Here is a 20,620-nt window from a genome sequence, read left to right on the forward strand (position 1 = left end):
TAGTTTGATGGCACTGGATGAAGGATGCTTATCGGATGTAAGAAGAGTCAAGTATTGGCACGAGATCATGTTTCCTCAGAAGTGTGAGGCAAAGCAGATCATTTCAATCAGGAATTCAACAATTACAGGAAAAGTGACAATAACAATACCTATATTTATTATTCATCTGCTAATGATACATCAACTGATTGTGGAAATCAGTTAACTGAATGATTAATACAAGTTAAAGAAATGAACTAGTTAGTTGTCGGCATATTTGGACCACAGATTCTTACTTATCAGCCGACACACATTACGTCACGCTCCACTTGTTTATCATCATCTTCAAACGAGGGCGAGTCTAGTTAACCATAGAACATATTTTGAATGCTATTGTCTTCAGAAACTAAGCAAGGCTCAAACCGAGGCTTCGATGGACCGTTTCCTGCCCTGTAGCGATACTGAGATATACTTTTTACACCAACAGAATGAACACAGGTGGATCAGCAGCTTTAGTTAAAGGCTCGTCAGTACAACACAGACATTCAATAAGACCTCTTGATGACTCTACCGTTTCCTTGAGATATCCTGACGGATCACAAGCCGTGTCTGTTGATGTATTGTCCGGTTTCTTGAAGGACACTTTGCCGATTTTCAAGCGCTTTGTATTGATAAAATGTGCTTTGGGTGGTGTTTTCAAGTGAACGATGTTCTTCCTGCAGTTACACATATCATTTGCATCATTTGCACACACGCCACCCTCACTGCAGCGATACAGAGGTGTGTATAAGGACACCGTTTGAGGGCCACTGCAGCTCTCATTTTACAATATGTGTAAAACACATTTTTATGCAGATGATACAATTTTGTACAGACAAATCTGTCTGCTAACTGCTGCGATGTCAAAGGCTGTCTGTCTGAATGTGAAGTATGCATGAAGCCTCTAAAGACTGGAGGTCAGACACTGGCTAGTTTTTCTCAAAGTGTGAATATGTTGTTAGAGCAACCGATAGAAAATCCTTATTTTACTCATTTTAAAACCATTTGATGAATATATTTTAAACTATATAGACCTGGTGTCTGCACTGGAGCTTCTTCTCAGCCATTGGCAAAAAGCAATCTACAAACCAATATTCAGGTATTACAACGAGCTCATCCTCATCTCAGAAACTCAGGCTCTGTATAAAAAGCAGAGCCTGAGCTTTGAACGGCTCACTAATTGATCAGGCGACGTCCTGCAAATACCTCTACGAATAAATGTACAAACACAAATCCTGTTTCTCTCGTGCAACCAGGAAACAGTTGATTCAGTCAATGATCAGCCAGCACTGGACTGTGTTTGTATGCCGCGCATTTCTTTATTCCCGGTATGACAGTGAGCAGTGATTTAAATGTTGGGGCCTGTAAAGAAACTTGAAATCCACCACAGGACAGAGAATGTGTTACATGACTGCGCCACAACAAACCCTCCGCACATCCATTACGGAGGAATCCCCATCGTCTGCTCTCTCGTTCTCTACTAAAATGAATCGCATCATTTATTCATGAAAACCAGAGTAAATAGAATCACATCTCTCTGTAGCTTCCGCTCGTTCTCTCGCTGCACAATAAGGAACTCTTGGAAAAGTCAGATTCTGTGTGTTCTGTGTTATGCTGTCAGTCGGTAAATCATTCATGGTTCTACACTTTGTGAAACCAGTATATATATAGAAGAGATGCATCCTGGTGAAAATAAGTGTTTGTGCTTCTTTTTCATTTTAAAGAAAAGATGCAAATATCCAGGAGTTTCCTTCAATTGATTATTTGAAGGATCAGCAAGTATTAATCAGTTAATAGTTAAAAACGGTGCCTGTTTATCCATAATAACAGCATTTTAAGCTTCTGCTGCAATCACCAAAAACCTCACCTACAATCACAGAGCTATGACTCGGTTTTGTTACTGTTCAACAAACAGCCAGACAAGTTCAAAACATCAAACGTTGCAAGTGATGCTGCACAACTGAACGACATCAACAAGACTGATCATGTCTGCAACAAAAAGCTGTGGAAAAAAAGGTATTTTTTAAATTCTTGGCTCAACTATTTTTGTCTCTTTTCATGCAAACTGGATGCAACGCTCTCCGTGAGGATGGATGTACGGACAACTATCACCGGATTAGTCTGATCCTGTAGAAAACCTAAAGGAGCAACATACAACATTCAGGGCATTAATACAGCAGCAAACTGTTAGCACTGTTAGCTATCATGTAGGGAGCTGCAGAGAGCTCAGCTTGCTGGTGAAACTCCAGTTTAATTTACTTAAATGATGGTTAAACGTGATAATTAACTTTGGTTGTTATTTGAAAAAAAAGAACATTGAACCATGTGCTATCGTGCATATTTCTTAGAAATAATGTAATCAAACCGTTTCTTTAGGCCTTAAATTGCATTTATGAGGACAGAACTATTACATCACTACATCACAAAATCCTTTTTGTCTTTTAAATACTAAAACTAACACGAGGGGCTGAATAAATGTTTCATTTCCATCCAGTTATTTTCTGTGAAAAAGCCCTGCAGGCTTCTACAGCCGCGCAGTAAATCAAATAAATGTCACGTCGGTAAACAAATTAATTACATTAGGTCGTATTAATGAGCGTCGATGTGAACGGACCCCAGTGTTCATTCATTTAGCATGTTAGCTTGTTGGTTTTTTGCTCCATCTGTGCATCAGAGCTCTGTGGAGCCAAAACTCATCAACGTCTCCTTCTGTCCACACTGATGTTACAGACAGGAGCTGTCGTGGTCGGCCAATTAAATTATAGAGTCCGTTACATAGATGATACACATTAAAGTGGTTATAACGCATATAATGATCAGCTGAATATACAGTTGTAGAAGGCTGTAAAAAGCAACTGTACTTCATCTGCTCAGCAGGAACCAGCAGACAGACTCCGTTAGAGACGAGCTGGTGAACATTGTGGAGCATTTAGCAGCTAAAGAGACAGATATTTACCTAAAGAGGATACCAAAAACGGAGCTGAAAGAGAAAAACATTGGGCTTAAATTGACTTTAAATCATTTTCTTTAAACAAAACTGGGAAATCTTTGATGCATTTCCTTGAGTCTAACTTCATAATAACTTTCCTTTTTTGATTTTCTGACAGATGATATCACCTTTGACTAATTATCTTGTGTTTTTTTATAGACCAAACCGATTCATTAATTGAGAAAATAATCAACTAAATGAGACTATATGATGGAGCTGCTGCTGTCTTTATTAGGAATGTAACGATACTTCACAAGGCAGTAAATCTGCGATGCAAATACGTGACGATTCAAAACAGGGAGATAAATGAATTTGCGATACTCTTTTTGAGCGGCAGAGAACAAAAAAACATGTAAATTCAAAGCTAAAAATGTTCTTAATTTGCATTATTCATTCACTAATTTGATTTGGGATTTTGGGCTGCACGGTGGTGCAGTGGCTAGCACTGTCACCTCACAGCAAGAGGGGCCCGGGTTCGATCGCCGATCCGGGTGGTCCTGTGTGGCGTTTGCACGTTCTCCCGGTAGCAGCGTGGGTTCCCTCCCACAGTCCAAAGACATGCAGCTTAGGTTATTTGGAGACTCAAAATTGCCCGTAGGCGTGAATGTTTGTCTGTCTCTACATGTGCCCTGCGATAAACTGGCAACCTGTCCAGGTGTACCCTGCCTTCACCCAATGTCGGCTCCAAAATATATTTTGTAGATTTTTTTGCCTGAAAAATAATGGAATAATGTTTCCCGGCATATTTTGTCTTCAAACTCCTTTTGTTAAAAAAAATAAATTGTGAGAAAAACCTTGTGAATTATATGTAATTGAGATGAGTTTACCGTTTGTCTTTAATCTTTAGTTATATTAAATAATCTGACTGTGTCTCATTCTGTTTCTGTCTCCTTTTCTCCCCAAAATGTCTCTCCGTTCTGCCCCTCCCCCATTTACTATACTTTGTTATTTCTACTACCTCCTTTGTAACCTTTCCTCCCTCCTAAACCTCTCGTGTGATCTTTCCTTCACTCAGGTCTATCCCTCAAACCTCTACTCTCTGCTTCAGCCCTAAACCGCTCTGACCCTTCACAAGTCTGTCCTTCCTCGCCTCCTCCCACCTTTCCTCCTCCATCTCAATTTTCCTCAGAACTTCCTCCTTCGTCACCGTCTCCCACCCTCCGTCCAAGCTGCTCTGTCGTTTCCACGGTAACAGAGGACCGCTCAGAAGACGAGGGAAATCTGCTCCGACAACGACACTGTGTGTGTGTGTGTGTGTGTGTGTGTGTGTGTGTGTGTGTGTGTACTTCACAAGGAAAAATAGAGAAAATATACAAACCAGGTGGATGAATGTGTCGATGCTGGTTAATGAATGAACTATTGTCAAAATAAATGCATGAGCCACTAGTTACACTTTAAAACTAACTCAATATAATCAGACATGAATGCAAATACACTTCTGAATAATAATAAAATACACAAAACGCATGTTTAAACACAGTGACCACTTTGAACAGTAGCTTTAATAATCCTACAAATAATAAAAAACACTGAATATATAGAAAGAATATCTAACTATACAATCCAAGTGGAATAAATATATTACAATTATATATTTTATATATTAACACTTTTTTTTTTTCTTAAACTATTGGTAGGACATCACAACAACTAATGGTTCATCTGGCACATTCAACACCTGCATGAGAAAACAATAAAAATTTATTTTACAACAATCTGATATTTCACTCGGATTAGATGAGCATCTGTCATGATGCTAACAACATGTTCATCTCCGTTAGGGCCGTTAGCATGCTAATGTTTGCTAATTAGCACTAATCAAAATATGGGATTGCAAAAAGTAAATCATGTAGTTATTGTGCAAGAATTAGTTGCTTTAAATTGCTTTCAGAATGTAGAAGACAGGTTTTATCTAAACAGTTTTTTGTAATATTGTGTCTTTTAAAAGCCCCTGGATACTTGGTTTTAAATCTTATTTTGTTCTCCATAACTTTGACACCACTGGCGAGTCGGGAGTAAGAACACTGCTTTAATTCAGACTACGACGCTCCACTCACCACTCTAGCGTCCGTGTTGGACACGCCAGGAAGTGATGACGGGATTAAAGGACGAAGTCAGGTGATTTACAATAAAGTTGGAGTTCGGGAAGGATGGATGGCTCAAACAAACAGGACTTTCACCAAGGAGACCGCAGTTTATGTACGTCTGAAACCAACTTATTGTGTGTTAAGCTGATTTATTGTAATTTACATTCTTTATTCACGCACGCAACTTAAATTACGTAACAAACGTACTTATTTCAACCCAAACCAAGATATTTTCCTAAACCTAACCAAGTAGTACACAAACAGACTTACATCTCTCACACACAACACCCTGCACATAAATTATTAAGGGTTAGCCAGTGCATTAACAAGTTACGTTTTCCTACGAAAGTCTTCCATCTTCACAGTTAGTTTAAGTTCGTTGTTTGGGTTGAAATAACCGCGGAAGTGCCGTTACTGAAGTAGGCATGTTGCGTGACAAATAAACCAACGTTATATTCTCATTTCACTCGGGGTTCGAACAGCGGTCTCCTCTGTGAAAGATCCATGTTAGCACCTCCCGCCCTGTGTGAGCTTCAGCGGTCTTTATACTTCCTCTTTCGTGATTACGTGGATATCACATAAAGTCATTTCGTGGGATGTCTACGAATGACGACGCATTACTTTTCGTAGGAACAGCTACTAACGCTGGATGGCACCAGCCTGGAAAGTGCCGCCAAAGAGTCCCGACCAAGCGTGATGAGTCTGGAGTGAGAACGTGTTGATATCAGAACGATCACAACTGTCAACAGCTTTTCTTTCAAATGTTGCCGACGCCTGATTGGTGCACAAAATGACGAACTTTTGTTGAACCAATGTTTGTGTTCATGACGATCGCAAGAAGCTGCTTTAAGACCTTCCCAGGAAAAGAGAACGTAGTACTTTGTTACTACAAAGGTTATTAAGGGGAATTAAGCTCTTATCACATTCTGCCCTCATCTCCTGTTTAAACTGCCGAGCCACGTGCTTTTATAACCGTAAGACTTCAGATGTGTTGGTGTAATACAGGGTTTGTTTGTACGACTCAAAAGGCTAACTGATGACTATCCACCTGTCCCAAAACAAGATTATTGTCTTCATCTAGTCTTCTAATTGATGACCACGAATGTTTGAATGAGCTGTTTAGGAAACAAATAAAAGTGATGGAACTGTAGCGGCACTGCTCAGTGAATGTGTTCAGAAACCTGCTTGTGTCACGGCTCCTTCTTCTGCAACATGTGTCGCATGAGTAACGCTATTGAAGCTCTAGCAGGTGTGTGTGTGTGTGTGTGTGTGTGTGTGTGTGTACGTACTACAGCAGCTGTCCAGTTTATAAAAAGGTTACACAAACACTTTCAGCGCGGCTGAGGCGGATGATGTCATTAGTTCTGCAGGTTTTTGTTCATAAATCAAAGTACTGGACCCGATGACGCCGCTGGATGAAAAAGAGGATCATCATTTATTACAGTTCATCCTGAGGGGACCATGAACGATGAAACCACATTTCATCACAATCCATCCAATAGCTGTTGATGCATTTCAGTCAGAACCACAACCTCGGAACCCATCGGTCTGAGGTCGATTTAGCCTCTGGGGGGGGGACCCAATATTTTGGAGTTTCTGTATACTCAGCAGAATAATGTATAACGGATATCTGGGCCAAGACTCTCTCTCTGCCGGTCACTGTTTAAAATCAGATTAGCAACTGGGGATGCAAGAACGGAGTTGAGGGACGACGTCTACGACGTAGCCAGTTGTCACTCCACACCGGTACCCTTAAAAAAGTGAACCTGAAATCCATTAGAGTTCATCATTCGATACCCGTCATGTGAACGGAAGCTGTGTGCGAGTCCACTGTTCTTTCCTCTTGTAACACGAGGAGTCAAAGTTGACTTATTTGTCACCTAACAGCTACCAGATGTAACATGTTTTTAAACTTTAAAAAACAGTTAATGTTATTAGTCAGAGTGTAAAACCCTCCCTCAGTGTCCAGTCACATCTGATCTCACTGCAGCTTATTTACACCAACTCCATGCTTGAGAGCTTTTCTGGGTTCGCTCCATAAACGTGACGGCAGACGTGATTTTTAGTGAGAACACAACATGTGTTTTCCTGGCAGGGACCCGCTCCTCCCCTTTGTACCAGTGCATTCTGGGTAGAAAAGCATCAATTTAAACACACAATGTACAGAGTTACTGGTCTTTAACCACAGTTAGTCAGTTCAGACAGTTAACAGTTTTCTGCAACCAAGTACATTTAGTCAAGTACTGTACTTCAGTACAGTTTTGAGGTACTTTATACTTGTACATCACTATATATCAAAGGTAAATATTGTATTTTTTACTGCAATGCATTTATTCGACTGTAGTTGCAGATTTTACATTAAAATAAATTGATTATTGGTTGGACGTCTCAGAGTTTCCCAAACTGCTTAGATGAGACGTAACAAAGAACAAAGTACTTTTAATACCTTAATTACATTATTATTGATCTCAATACTTTCTTGCACCACTGCCTCTGTTACTGAGGTGGCCCCTCACATGTGAACCAGAAATAAAATAAAGTCACAATAAAGTCACCGCAATGAATAAAAGAGTACTCGTCTTTCCCTCACGTTGCATCACCGCATTCATCACCGCCATCATCTTTGTATTCATCCGTCTCATCAAGAAGCCCTTTAAAAAGTCTGTTATTAGACTTGTTATTATAAGACGTGTATTTATACACCAGGCTCTACAGGAAGCAGCACTACCGTCACTGTAACCAGGAGAGGACAGACAGCAGGTCACATGTGAACACACGACTCTGAAGCATTGTTCTCTGCTGACAAAAGCCACGTTTAATACATGCAAATCCTCCCGTGAGGCTCCGGTTCTCACTCTGAGAAATTAGGGTTCAGAACCCAGAACCTTCTGAAGAACATGTTTTTGAATACAGAGTTTCTCAAGGCTTCTTTGTAAGACTAATGGTTCCATTAAGAAAACATTTTAATCCAAAGAACCCTTCAAGTTCTTCAAGGATTGTTGAAAGTACACGCGTTAAAAGGGAACGCCCAGAATGCAGAACACACCCTCTCAAACACTGATTGTGAACAATGTTGTGGGTTCTACTGCATCACATTGGCCGAGAACCTTAAGAATTCTAGATGAAACCCTTGGAATAAAAAAGGGTTCTCGGTAGAACCCCGGGATGGGTTCTTGTTAGCACCCTTAGAAGGTGGAAAGGATACGGATAGAACCAATGGGAAGTTCTGGGTGTAACCACTACACCATAATTTAATTTAATTCTAAATATGTATTAGTCCTATTGTCTTAACTGAAGGACTTTGCGAGTGTCACGCCTCAGGTCTTACTACGTATTGAGGAACAATCCTCCCGGCTCAGAGGGATCAGCAGCGATCGCACGGAGCAATAAAACTGGCAGCAGGCAGGAACACAACATCCCCAGAGCCCCGGCCTCTCGTGGTCCAAAGCTGCTAAGCTAATTAGCCTCGGTCTCAAATCTAATCTGTGCATGGGCCGCGAGCTGCTTCTGATGTCTTTCAGCCTCGAGGTAATGGACAATAATTAGCACCATTGATTTTCTACACTGTGGAGGGAGGAGAGAGCTGTTAATAGTCCCTGATGTGAGGGGAGGGAAGCACGATGGACACATGAAACCACTGCAAAGACCACCGGTAGAATACATCAGTGACGACAGAGGACGAGTGGTACAGAGACAGGAAGAAGACTAAACTAAACCAACAGTTGAACACATTAAACCCACTGCAAAGACCACCGGTAGAATACATCAGTGACGACACAGGACGAGTGGTGGAGGAACGCTGATACAGAGACAGGAAAGGAAGGATGAAGAGGAGGACGAAGCCACTGTGAGATTTTAATCATCCATAAAATGTATAAAAAAATAAAAATTAAAAAAATAAAAATAAATTTAAAAAACTGGTGGTTTTCTGACAAAACGGTGGATTTAATGCGGCAAGAAGAAGAGACGGAGGAGCTGCCACATCACTGTGACGTACATAAAGAAAAATGTGTCCAAGAGATCCTGTAGAAGATGTTTTTAATCGCAGCGGAAAATAGTCCCAAACACCATCACCAAAACTTTAGGAAATTACTGAGACTTTTTTTTTTAACATGAAATTTGTTCTTTAAGATCTTCTGTACCAATCGGCTTTGAGCGGCCACAGACAGGAAGTCACACGGTATTGAGAGACTGTTGGTTTAATTATCAAAGACATAAATGTAAAACACCTCTTTCATCCTTTGAAATCCTGTCCTGACCAAACGTAATGTATAGAAATGATTTATACAATATGTCACAACACAAAGCTTTGTATTTCTGCCTCTGGCTTTAAGTTGCATCATGTGTTTGGACCTCTGTACACCTGCATGCAAGTCTAAATGAAACTCCACATTTGTGAGCAGTGTTCCGAGTTGTTTTCGGGGGTGGGGGGTGGGGGGGAGGTTACTGTGCACATGTGCCCGCCTACGTGCAACAATACCATATCAATACATTCCAATTCATACGGTGAATCATTCGGCCTGCATGGGACAACGAAGAATATACAAAGTCTGCATGTCGTCCCTTTTCTTTTTATAAATAACAAACTGGGCCGAGGCTGCATCCCATAATAATTATGAACCCACAGCCTCAAATGTTGGTCTTACAGAAAACGCATACTGCTGCTTTGCTTGCCCACGCAAAGCTGCACGACACAAACACGTCACGAAGCAAATCATACATCAAACTGTGTCAACGCCCGACGAACACTGGAGGACCTCAATAATACGCCAACCGATTTATTAATAGCCTGTTTATTTCAGAAACATAAATATCTGGAAAATAAACACAGTATCACAGCTGTTCATGAAGTAGTCATGAAATGCAATCTATTGATTTCTCGTATTCAATTGTCCCTCGGCACGACTTTCTTTAAAAGTCCAAAACCAGATAGTCGGGTTTACGCAACAAAACCAACAGATTCTATTTCGGGGCTTTTTCACGATACTGGGCTAAAAATATAACAAAAAGATTCCGCTTTTCTAAAACACCTTCTGAGTCACGAGAGTAACACATCTCATGACTTTAACCGGACACTAACCAGTGCAGAGCTGCACAGCTGAATGAAGCTCCAGCTAAACCTGGAAGATTGCATCTCTGATTTATTACATGCAAACACTTCAACACCCACGAGTGGCCCAAACCTATTAGTAAAGCCGGCTGCATTAGGACGTGAAATTAGTTCAACACACAGCTGGAGGCTGTTTCAGAGGACGAGCGCTCGTCTCCCATTCAATTAATCAGCGAGCAGCGCGGCGGCACAGAAAGAAGCCAAACAAGTCCACAACCACAGATATGTTGCTCTGCGTGGATTTACTGCGTGGACGTGTCTGAGGCTCCCTCCAACGATGCTCATTAAATATGCACAAAAAGAAAAGATCACGCATGTGAAATCAAAATGAGCCTCAGTATGTATTTATGTGTGTGTGTGTGTGTGTGTGTGTGTGTGTGCATGTAAATCTATACACGGTCGCAGTTTGTGACTGTTTCAGACAGTAAAAAGTAGAATATGTACCTCTGAGATGTAGTACAGTAAAAAGTACAATATATACCTCTGATATATAGAAATACACAAGTGCAAGTGCCTCAAACTCGTACTTAAGTACAGAACCTGAGTAGATGTACCACCACTGACTACATGTTAGCGTAATACGATGTACTGTTTGAGTATAAGAAGATAAAGGAATGTGTTGTGGAGTCATCGGGCAGATGAAAAGGTTTTGAGCAGCGTGGACTTCAGGTGGATCAGAACGTCGATACCATCAACACAGCGCTGACGTACTCTCACTGGTCAATGAACACCATTACGTGTGGACGGCATAATGGGAGCAATAAGGTGCAGGACAGACCAAGGAAGAGTCCTTGATGGAATTCCATCACAGCCCGCAGTGATTAGACCGCCGGACTAATGTCTGCACACGATGTTCTCTGTGAGCTTCTGAGGTCAATTACATGAAGCCTCATGCTTTTATCACTCGGACCCCATAAACCGATGCTTCCCTTCATTTCCCCTTCAGTACCGAGAAAGAAAATCATCGTGAACGACATCGTCATATAGAAAGTACTCCGTGTCCACTGGTTCCAGCACTTTTGTTGAAGGGGTATCCGAGTATCTAGATGTTTTTATACGATCATTTCAACCTATAGTTGGTCTCGCAATAATATTTTTTGGGGGTTGAAGACATTAAAATGTTATTTACCTTTAAATGTTTCAGTGAGAAACACTGGCTGATATTTAACCCCTCTGAAATTGTATTTCTAATTGTATGTCTCATTGAAAGTTTTGCCTCAAATAAACCATTTACTGAAAACAGATTCCGTGAAAAAAATGAATGGGATGTTAAGCAATGATTGACTTGGGGTTCAGAGGTTAAAGTTACAGTACAGTTACGTAGGAAAATACGCTGATTTGCTTTTTTTTAGTTCAGCGTATCCTCAAACGAGTGCTCGTACGTCACCTGACAAAACGTTATTCCTCGTTTTTCGTGTGTTTTCCAACAAAAACAGGCAACACGTGTGAATTTCTGCTCGTTACACGTTGACGGTCTTTTTAAAATAAACTTCCGTCTTCACAGGAAACTACTTAAGTTTAGAAAAATATTCTTTTTTTGGTTAAAATACCTACGTGAGGGCCGTTACTAAAGTACGCAATTTACGTGACAAATCACTCAATATTGATTTATAGTTTCACACAGGGAACAAAACAGCGGTCTCCTGTTTGTTTGGCCACAGTCAGCAGCTGGTTAGCTGCTTAGCTTAGCATAAAGACTGGTAAAGCTCACTGATTTACAATGTTATATCTGGTGTGTTGAATGTGTACAAAAGCTGAAAAGTGAATACAACAATTCTCTGTTTAAAGTCCACCCAATGAACCCGCCCCCTCAAACCACCAGTAGCTAGTAGCTAGCCAGGCTAGCTGTTTCCCCGTGTTTCCAGTCTTTATGCTAAGCTAACAAGCTGCTGTAGAGACATCAGAGTGACTAAATCTGAGAAAAAAAAAAAAAAAGAAAAAAAAAAAAAAAAAAAGAAAAAAGGACTTTCTCTGATTATCTAATCATGCGGACGACACACTTCTGATTTTAAGAGACGAGAGTTTGGAAATATGATCACCTTAAGTGATGCTTCACTTTAAAAACAGGAAGCGGCAGAGTACAAATTTACATATGAGAAGAACACAACGTGGGCTGAAGAGGCCGTTCGTTGGCTCAGACGGTCGCTCAGACTTCCAGATTAACTTTCACCATCACTGATGAAGACAGATATCTGTGGAGCATCAACTCTTTATTCTCTCACCTGCTCTTCACATGTTGCCGCCATGCAGGTTGAATCTGTGACTTATTTAATCTAATACATTATTTGTCCATGCAAGTACAAAATCCAATAAAAACATCTCATTTTATTATATTTCTAATAACTGTGCACATATTCTGACACAATTCAACACCCCCACTCTATAAAGATGGTGTTTTAGAGTATTGATGCCGCTCTGTACGACCAATATGAAGCTACAGCCAGCAGCTGGTTAGCTTAGCTTAGCATAAAGACTGGAAGCAGGGGGAAAGAGCCAGCCTGGCTCGGTCCAATGGTACAGGCTGGTCTACCAAAAATAACGCGCTGTGATTTGTAGATATCCCAAGAAATGAGTTTGTATGTCATCATGAATAAAGTATAAAGACAGGAAGTCGCTGTTTGTTCCCGTGTGGAACAAGAAATCAACGTTCAATCAACGCGTACTTTCTCTGCACTTCTGTGGTTATTTTAACCCAAACGACGATGTTTTCCTGAACCTAACTAAGTGGTTTTGTTGCCTAAACCTCAATGAGTTTCCTGTGAAGACGGAAGTTTATTTTGAAAAGACCGTATTCATGCAACAAGCGAAAATTTACACATTTTGATGGATTTCGTAGAAAAACACAGAGAATGGCTTTCCTTTGTGATACATTTATGACAATATGAACCACTCAGACTCCATTTACACTCGTTACTTTAAATGTCTTGAATCCAGATCAAACCAGGATGAATTATATAAGTGAGCTACGTACATGTGTCTGTTGGTCATCTGTGTTTTCTCTGCTAAATTAAGGTCAGATACGGTATATAATCATTCGTTACAGGGGTTGTCTGATAAGAGACAAAAACAAAAAAAGTGTTTGGTGCATAAACATGTGGATGAAAAGCTGAGAGAGGTGTGACGACAGGAAGAGGACACGAGGCAGTGAAAGTAGAGAGAAGAGGTGAGAAACAGCAGGAAGGAAGTTTAACTCACGGGACTCATTAGACTTGGATACTCTGACAAAACCTCTCAAAACACTGACCAGGTGTCTTTAACACGAGAACACATCAACACGTCTGACCCAGATTTATCTAAATGCACCGTTTGGAAACAAAAGTGCTTCAAAATATCTGCAGAAAACTTTCCCAAACTCTTAACTTCATGTGTCACATTTTCTTTAAACAGACCAATTATAAGACACCACATCTTACATTTTTAAGTGGTACAATGGGCATTTAAAAAAAAAATATATGTATATGTATAAAAACAGACATCTCTCGAGTCCTAAACTCTCATAAATTTCTGGTTGATAATTTTTAATGAACCTGCAACTCTGTTGTTGAGGAAACCGTTGAAGTGAACTCACTTCCTGTCACAGCTGTTAATTGCCTCGTGTGTCGGCGTGGATTTGTTGACGGCAGCTGAATGTTTGTGTTTTCAGTAAACTGACACACTGCTCTCACTCAGCTCATTTTAAACGGGTGGATGTGGTTCACAATGGTGGCAACATAGTAAACAGAGAATCTGTATTTGACTAAAGTTAACAGTTAATAAGTTCTGTGTGTCTTTAAGTTACATTAACCAAAACCAGATTCACGACGAGTCTTTGCGTCACCTGATGAGTCTAATCTCTCTTTTATCTCCGTGTTTGGTCTCCACCACCTCCTGAGTGAAATCTCTCACTCTTTAGCTGCTAAAAGCTCCATTAAGTTCACCTTTTTAACAGTGAAGCTGCTGCTGAGTTAAGAGTCAGATGACTGCGTTCTTTGATTTATCGCTTGTACGAACACGTCCATTAGGGCGGCTTTAATCTGTATCTATGCAGAGAAAACGGATCTTCCGGTGAGACGTTACTGGTTTTCTACTTTAAAGGTTTCGGTGTCTTCGCTGCAATTTTGTGGATTTTTTTATCAGCTTGTGTGTAAACTCTCCAAAACCATATAGTCTTTGGTTCCTCCTGCAGTGTGAAGAAGTCATCTTTCAATCATTTCTAAAAGCGTCTTCAGGTACAACGTTTTTGGGAAACACTTCTTCAGCCCAAATAGGCTCGCAAGATGGATTCTATTTTTTGGTCTTTTGAGAGATGAAGCCCAGAATGAGAGTTTAAACACTGACTAGCAGTCACACAGGGCTTCACATGTCACGATATTAATATGTATTAATAAACATGAACGTGTAATAATGTAGTTGTCCAAGTTACGCGGTGAGAGTGAACCAGAACAGACAAACAATGAGCTCAAAACTCACGATAAAGCTTCAGCTGATCATTCGCTACCAGAGACACACAACAAGTACTTCATACTTCATCTTCTTATTATAAAAATATACGTTGACTTATTAAAACGTTAACATATATCAGTCACTAATGTTTCTATCCAGAGTCTCCACATGACGGATGCCGACAGCTCACGTCATTTCTGTGTATTTACTCTCGATGTTCACGTTCGTTCCGGTAAATGTTTCCTCATCCACACAACATCCGTCCACAATCACAACAGAAGCCGGCCGAGTAGACGAGAGGGAATCTGCTTGCACCATCAGGACACCGATGACAAAAGAGCAGCGGGTCAGACGATCACAATTACTCATTTATTCATTAATATGCGACTCACTCAGTGACGTTACTCAGACATCCACAACGAGGCTGAGAGATAAGGAGGAGCACTACAAACAGCACATATTAGACGACAGGGGGGGGATCAATAGATATCCTGAAGCAGCGTCCGGGGAGCACAGTGGAATAATAAAACAGGTGGAGGCTGATAACCTGAGCTGAATGTGAATGAAAAGCAACAAAAAGCTGGTCTTTACAGGCTGTTGGTATGCAGAGCAGCGCTGGATCAAGTAGCAGGAGGTGCTCTGAAATGTGACACACGTGATCAGAGTGAGTTCACGCCAAAGAAAGGCCGAGCTTTCGGTTTTACATTCAGAGCGATCGACGGGAGCAGTTTGGTGTTTTCAATGATTTTGTGTTTTTGTCAAAACAAACGGGTCCAAAGAGTCGTTCACTCTACTTGGCTCACATTCAGCATGAATATCGTCTCATTCGCGCACGTGTACCTTTAAATATCCTCTCTGCCAAGTTACCAACAGCACCTCCGGTTCTACCGAGTGAAGTCGATGCTGAAGTGTCTTAAAGCTGCATTCTCTCTAGTGACCACCAGGGGGCGACTCCTCTGGTTGTATAGAAGTCTATGAGAAAATGACTCTACTTCTCTCTTGATTTATTACCTCAGTAAACATTGTAAACATGAGTTTATGGTCTCAATCTCTAGTTTCAAGTCTTCTTCAATACAGCATGATGTTCATTTAGTACATTATGGTCCATTTAGAGTCAAACAGACCATAAAGCAGAGTATGCTTTAGGGTCTGTTTAAAGGTTTCGGGGTATTTAAGTAAAGGATCGGAGTACATCTATAAACTATACTCTGCGCTGTCTGTTAGAATAAAGAACACTCTCGTTAATCACTAATAACAGCCAACTATGCTTTAGAACGATATGAATCGCAAAAAATATATATTTTGTTTTTATTAAAACAATATACTCTTTACATAAAAAACATGATGCAGCATGACACTGTTTGTGTGTCTAACAGTATATCTTCCTTGTAAATATAATTTAGTTTTCATATTTAATTTCTTTCTGCTTTTACATATTTTTCCTATTTAATTGCCTACTTTAAAGCTTTATCCTATTTGAATATTTTGTATATTTTTGAATTACTTGTGCGTTTAGCATTGAGGCCACAACGATGTTTCATTGTGCAATTCTGTATCGTATAACTGAGTGGATGTATAATAAATAAAAGACGTGTATGTCAAATTATTCTAAAATGTCAGTTTTGTTTGCATTCTCGCTATAATAAACGTGTGTGTCGTGTTAATATAAAATCCCTTTTGATCTGATTTTACATGAAGAGAATCTGCACTTTACAGTCTGAGACCAGAAAACAAGAGATTCAGTCACAGGATCTGATTCCTGTCGGTCGGCACCAGCCGGCAGCTTTTATCGTCCGCTAATTAAATTTCCTCCAACAACACCCTGTGATACGCCCCACTGTGGCCCTCATTATGCGAGTGTGAGTGAGTGTGTGTGTGTGTGTGTGTGTGTGTGTGTGTAAAATATGTGAGAAAAATCTCTTTTCCACTTCAAGGAACTTAAAGGGAAACTTCGGACGTCATCAGGAACCGGTTGACAGTCGGCAGAGTTTGTCTAATATTTAAAAACTGGTCCAGTACTGAGAGAGACGGCTGTAACCGGCAGCTGCTAAACTGGCAGTAATGTAATCGTTGGGGGAGCTCCTCACCCTCAATGTGCGTCCACCAAAAGTGCAGTTTTTCCCCCAAAGAGTCAGATTGTTACCAGAAGTGTCTGACAACCAGAGACTGTGTATAAGAAGTGGACGTAGTCACCGTGAGGTCTCTCATTGGTTTGTGTCGTTCTGAAGTTATTTGAATTCTACAATATTGTGTTGTAAATATGCACAGCAATTGCAATTCAATTCAGCTATTGGCTGATCCGGAGTCAGGTGACGTAAATGGAGGCACAGACCAAAGCCCAGCAGTTCACAAGGAGCTAATAATGCTATATAACTGTAGCATTGAAGCACGGTGGAAGCCAGGCCCTGAAAGAGACAACTTCATTTTTCATCCACAAACTCTAGTCACAGTGTAGGAAGCCATATTTCTGTCCCCACATAGAGTCTAAACACTTATTCACCATATTTTGTAATGTTCTGATGGCTTAATTTCAAGCTACACTGGTTATGTGTGTGTGTGTGTGTGTGTGTGCAGTGAAAGGAGGTAAAATATTATTTTTCCGAGGTTAAAAACCCAATTATCCAGTCTCCCAAAAAACACCGTCCCACAGAGCGGATTCCTCTCAGTCTGATCCACACAGAGTCAGCAGAACCTTGGCGGTGTCATGTGACAGCAGCGTAATTGAGAGGTAATGAGTTTGGATTCATGTCACCGGAGGAACAGCCTGTTAATTAAAGCTCAATCAAATGTTGATGAAAAGCCGGCAGTCACGGCTCCAACGCACCGCCGAAAATCTGTTCCTCTAATTAGTGTCTCCTCATCAAGCGACCAAATCCCCCGTTAGCTAAAGAAGCCGTTCTCTGTTCTGCAGCAAAGATCATCCAGACCAAACAAACAGCTGGCAGGCCTCCACTTCCACATGTTGCTGTGGGTTCTTATCCGTTTACATTTCTTTCAGCTTGTTATTCTGCGTCAGTGGAGGTTTTATTGTTATATTATACACAATGCATCTTCTACAGAGCTTCTATAATACTCGAGTAATATTCTATTATTATTAATCAAGAATATGATCAGGATGCTTGTTCATATTATGCAGCAGGATAAAGACACGCATCTGAGTTCTACTGTGAATAAAAGCTACCAGGCTCAATCAAGAAGAGTTTGACTTCACTATAACTATACTTCACTTTATCAAGAATCAATAAGGGAATAGGGCCGATAAGAGAAGAAAAACTTTATGGCTTCCCATCCCTACTCACTGTGGTAGGGTCTGAGATCTTCAGTTTAGTGAGAAAAGAAGGTGGAACCAGCGAATATTTAATCGACTGATCGATTTGAGCGAGTAGAAGAATTAGGCTCCACGGCTGAAGGGACAGAGAAACAAGCAGCCAGTAGGGGTGGTGGGTCTTATATTAAGATCGATGTATGTTAATTAAGAAATGTTAACGGAACGAGAAAGGCAGAAGTGTGTTGTTGCACACGTTAGAACCCAGACTACGGACACATTTTTAATTGAATCAAGTATTTTCTAATCATCAAGTATCGACGTTTAGTAACGAGCCGACCGGCCAACTGACGACGCAGCACTTTACACAACTTCAGCAAAAACACACACACACACACTCCCTCCAGTCGCCGGTGCAGCAGGTGATCAACAGTTTTACCAATCAGGTGACTGATTGATCGATCTTTCATGATGCGTCACTGTGCTGAGTCAGCACGATGAACGACGTCAATGGCTAGTTCAACTCAGGCGGCAACCTCCGGTTCTGCCGAGTGAAGCCGATGCATAAGTGTCCTAAACCTGCATTATCTCTAGTGTCCACCAGGGGGCGACTCCTCTGGTTGTATAGAAGTCTATGAGAAAATGACTACTTCTCTCTTGATTTATTACCTCAGTAAACATTGTAAACATGAGTTTATGGTCTCAATCTCTAGTTTCAAGTCTAGTTTCAAGTTTCAAGCATGATGTTCATTTCGTAAATTATGCTTTAGGGCGGGGCTTACTGTGATTGACAGGTCTCTACCAGAGACGTATACAGTGTCTCTACGTCACTCTTCCAAATATGGTCACTTTAGTTCATTGATTGCAAAAAAACATGCCGACGGCTGACATCCAAGATGGCGACAGCCATATCGCTGAAACGTGTGCCAATGGATTTTCTGATTGCCAGAAATAAAAAGAAGTTCTAACACGCCGACGAGGTTGTTGTGCACAAAATAACCAAAATATATTGCAGGTATTTATATAAAAGACATTGATCGTGTTTCCATCACACACACGAGAAACTGTTCACGTCAGCCTCAGAGATATAATTCAGGAATTTCTGAAACACTACAACCACTAAATAAAACCAAACATTAACAATCAAGTCATGTGATTGAGAGGAGCTGTACACAGGTAGTTTGTATCCGGCAGCACTGCAGGTTTCTGTTCTCATCATCTTCAGTAAAATCACCCAAATAAACTCAACGACCGATAAAGAACAAACACGACCAGAAAAAAGTCACTTTTACAAAAAGCTTTTGAAACAAAATAACCAAGAAGAAATCTAATGTAGTGAAGCTTCCTTCTGTAGGAAACCAGTTACATCCAGACAGATACAACACCTGCTCAGGTGCATTGTGGGTAATACAACTTACCCCTGTCTGTCTCCGTCCACCAGGATTCTAACCAGGATGCCTGTGACAGCCACCAGGATCGGGTAGTGGTCCACACTCTCCAGACCTGCAGCACACAAGTACTCAGTTTAGTTTGATGTTATTAGATAGAGAAGTAGAGACGAAAATAGAAGGGGGGGGGGGGGGGGGGGGGGGAGAAACATACAGCAAAGAGGTCCAGGGTCAGATTAGAAACCAGGTCGCTGTGAAGTACTGAATACAAACTCATTCAGACGCTTCTTGTAGCCTCATTACAGGCAGACACTGTAGGTTCAGTGCTGAGAGTCCTCGACTGACAGCTGATACTTCACTGAATTATTATAGCTGGATATTTATCAGTTAAACAAACAGTTATTCTACCTCATAACTACAGAGTGAGATAAAAACTAAATCCATCCATCAAGCTGTCAGTCATTAAGAGGAACGCATCAGATCCTTTAACAGCCTGTTCAAAAACTGAGTGAAGTTTACAAGATCAAAGCACCGGGAAACTAACTTCAACCTCTCCAACACCACATCAGGTTCCTTATAATAATAAGAATAATAATAAGAATAATAAGATAACTTTGTATTTCATCAAGCTGTTAAATGGACTCATAGATCATCTGTTGACAGCGTTCACTGACTGATCTCTGCAGGCAGCATTGCTTTACACGTTGTTTTAATAATAATTTTGATAAGTACACAAACCAAAATAAAAGAATTACCCAAAAGTGTGTGTGTGTGTGTGTGTGTGTGTGTGTGTGTGTGTGTGTGTGTGTGTGTGTGTACGTACCTGGCAGTCTCAAGTTGACCACTCGATCAAACAGGTTCTTCTCTGCCGTCACTCTGTTCAACACCTGGTTCAACAACTGCAGAGGAACAGAAATACAGGACGTCATGAAAAACCATGTTTTACTTCTTTCTGAATTACCTGAATCCAGGTGTGGTGCATCAGAGCCCAGGTGTGACTTACCTGAGCGAGCCGTCTGAGGAGGAGCTCTGCAGACGGACGGGACCAGTCCAGGAAGATCTCTGGAACCAGAGTGACGGTCATCTCCAGAACTCGCAGCAGACTGACAGACAGGTCGAAGCAGGTCGCACACACCTGGAAGAACACACGTTACGTCATGAAGCAACACACCAGGTGAGTCTGACACAGAAACAAAACATTGATATTGAACAGTTTCATTGATGTTACACACATTTGACGAGTGAATTGTTTCTACTGAAGCATGTTGATGGTGAAGTGTGACAGCAGCAGGAAGTGAAGCCGCCTGTCACAGAAGGAGCTCTTCATAACGTCAGCATGTT

At 40.9% G+C, this 20,620-nt stretch overlaps 1 protein-coding gene across 1 annotated transcript in view; it reads right to left on the reverse strand.

The window, feature by feature from the left end:
* Positions 1-20,620, reverse strand: part of rnf123 (ring finger protein 123) — a 105,659-nt gene that overhangs the window by 47,352 nt on the left and 37,687 nt on the right. Inside the window, 3 exon segments of the mRNA XM_076096003.1 lie at positions 19,310-19,394; positions 20,103-20,178; positions 20,283-20,414. Coding sequence (XP_075952118.1) covers positions 19,310-19,394; positions 20,103-20,178; positions 20,283-20,414 — 293 coding nt within the window.

Source organism: Anarhichas minor, unplaced genomic scaffold, assembly GCF_050575085.1.
Source record: "Anarhichas minor isolate MPS153535 unplaced genomic scaffold, ASM5057508v1 ptg000021l, whole genome shotgun sequence".
Classification (NCBI taxonomy): domain Eukaryota; kingdom Metazoa; phylum Chordata; class Actinopteri; order Perciformes; family Anarhichadidae; genus Anarhichas; species Anarhichas minor.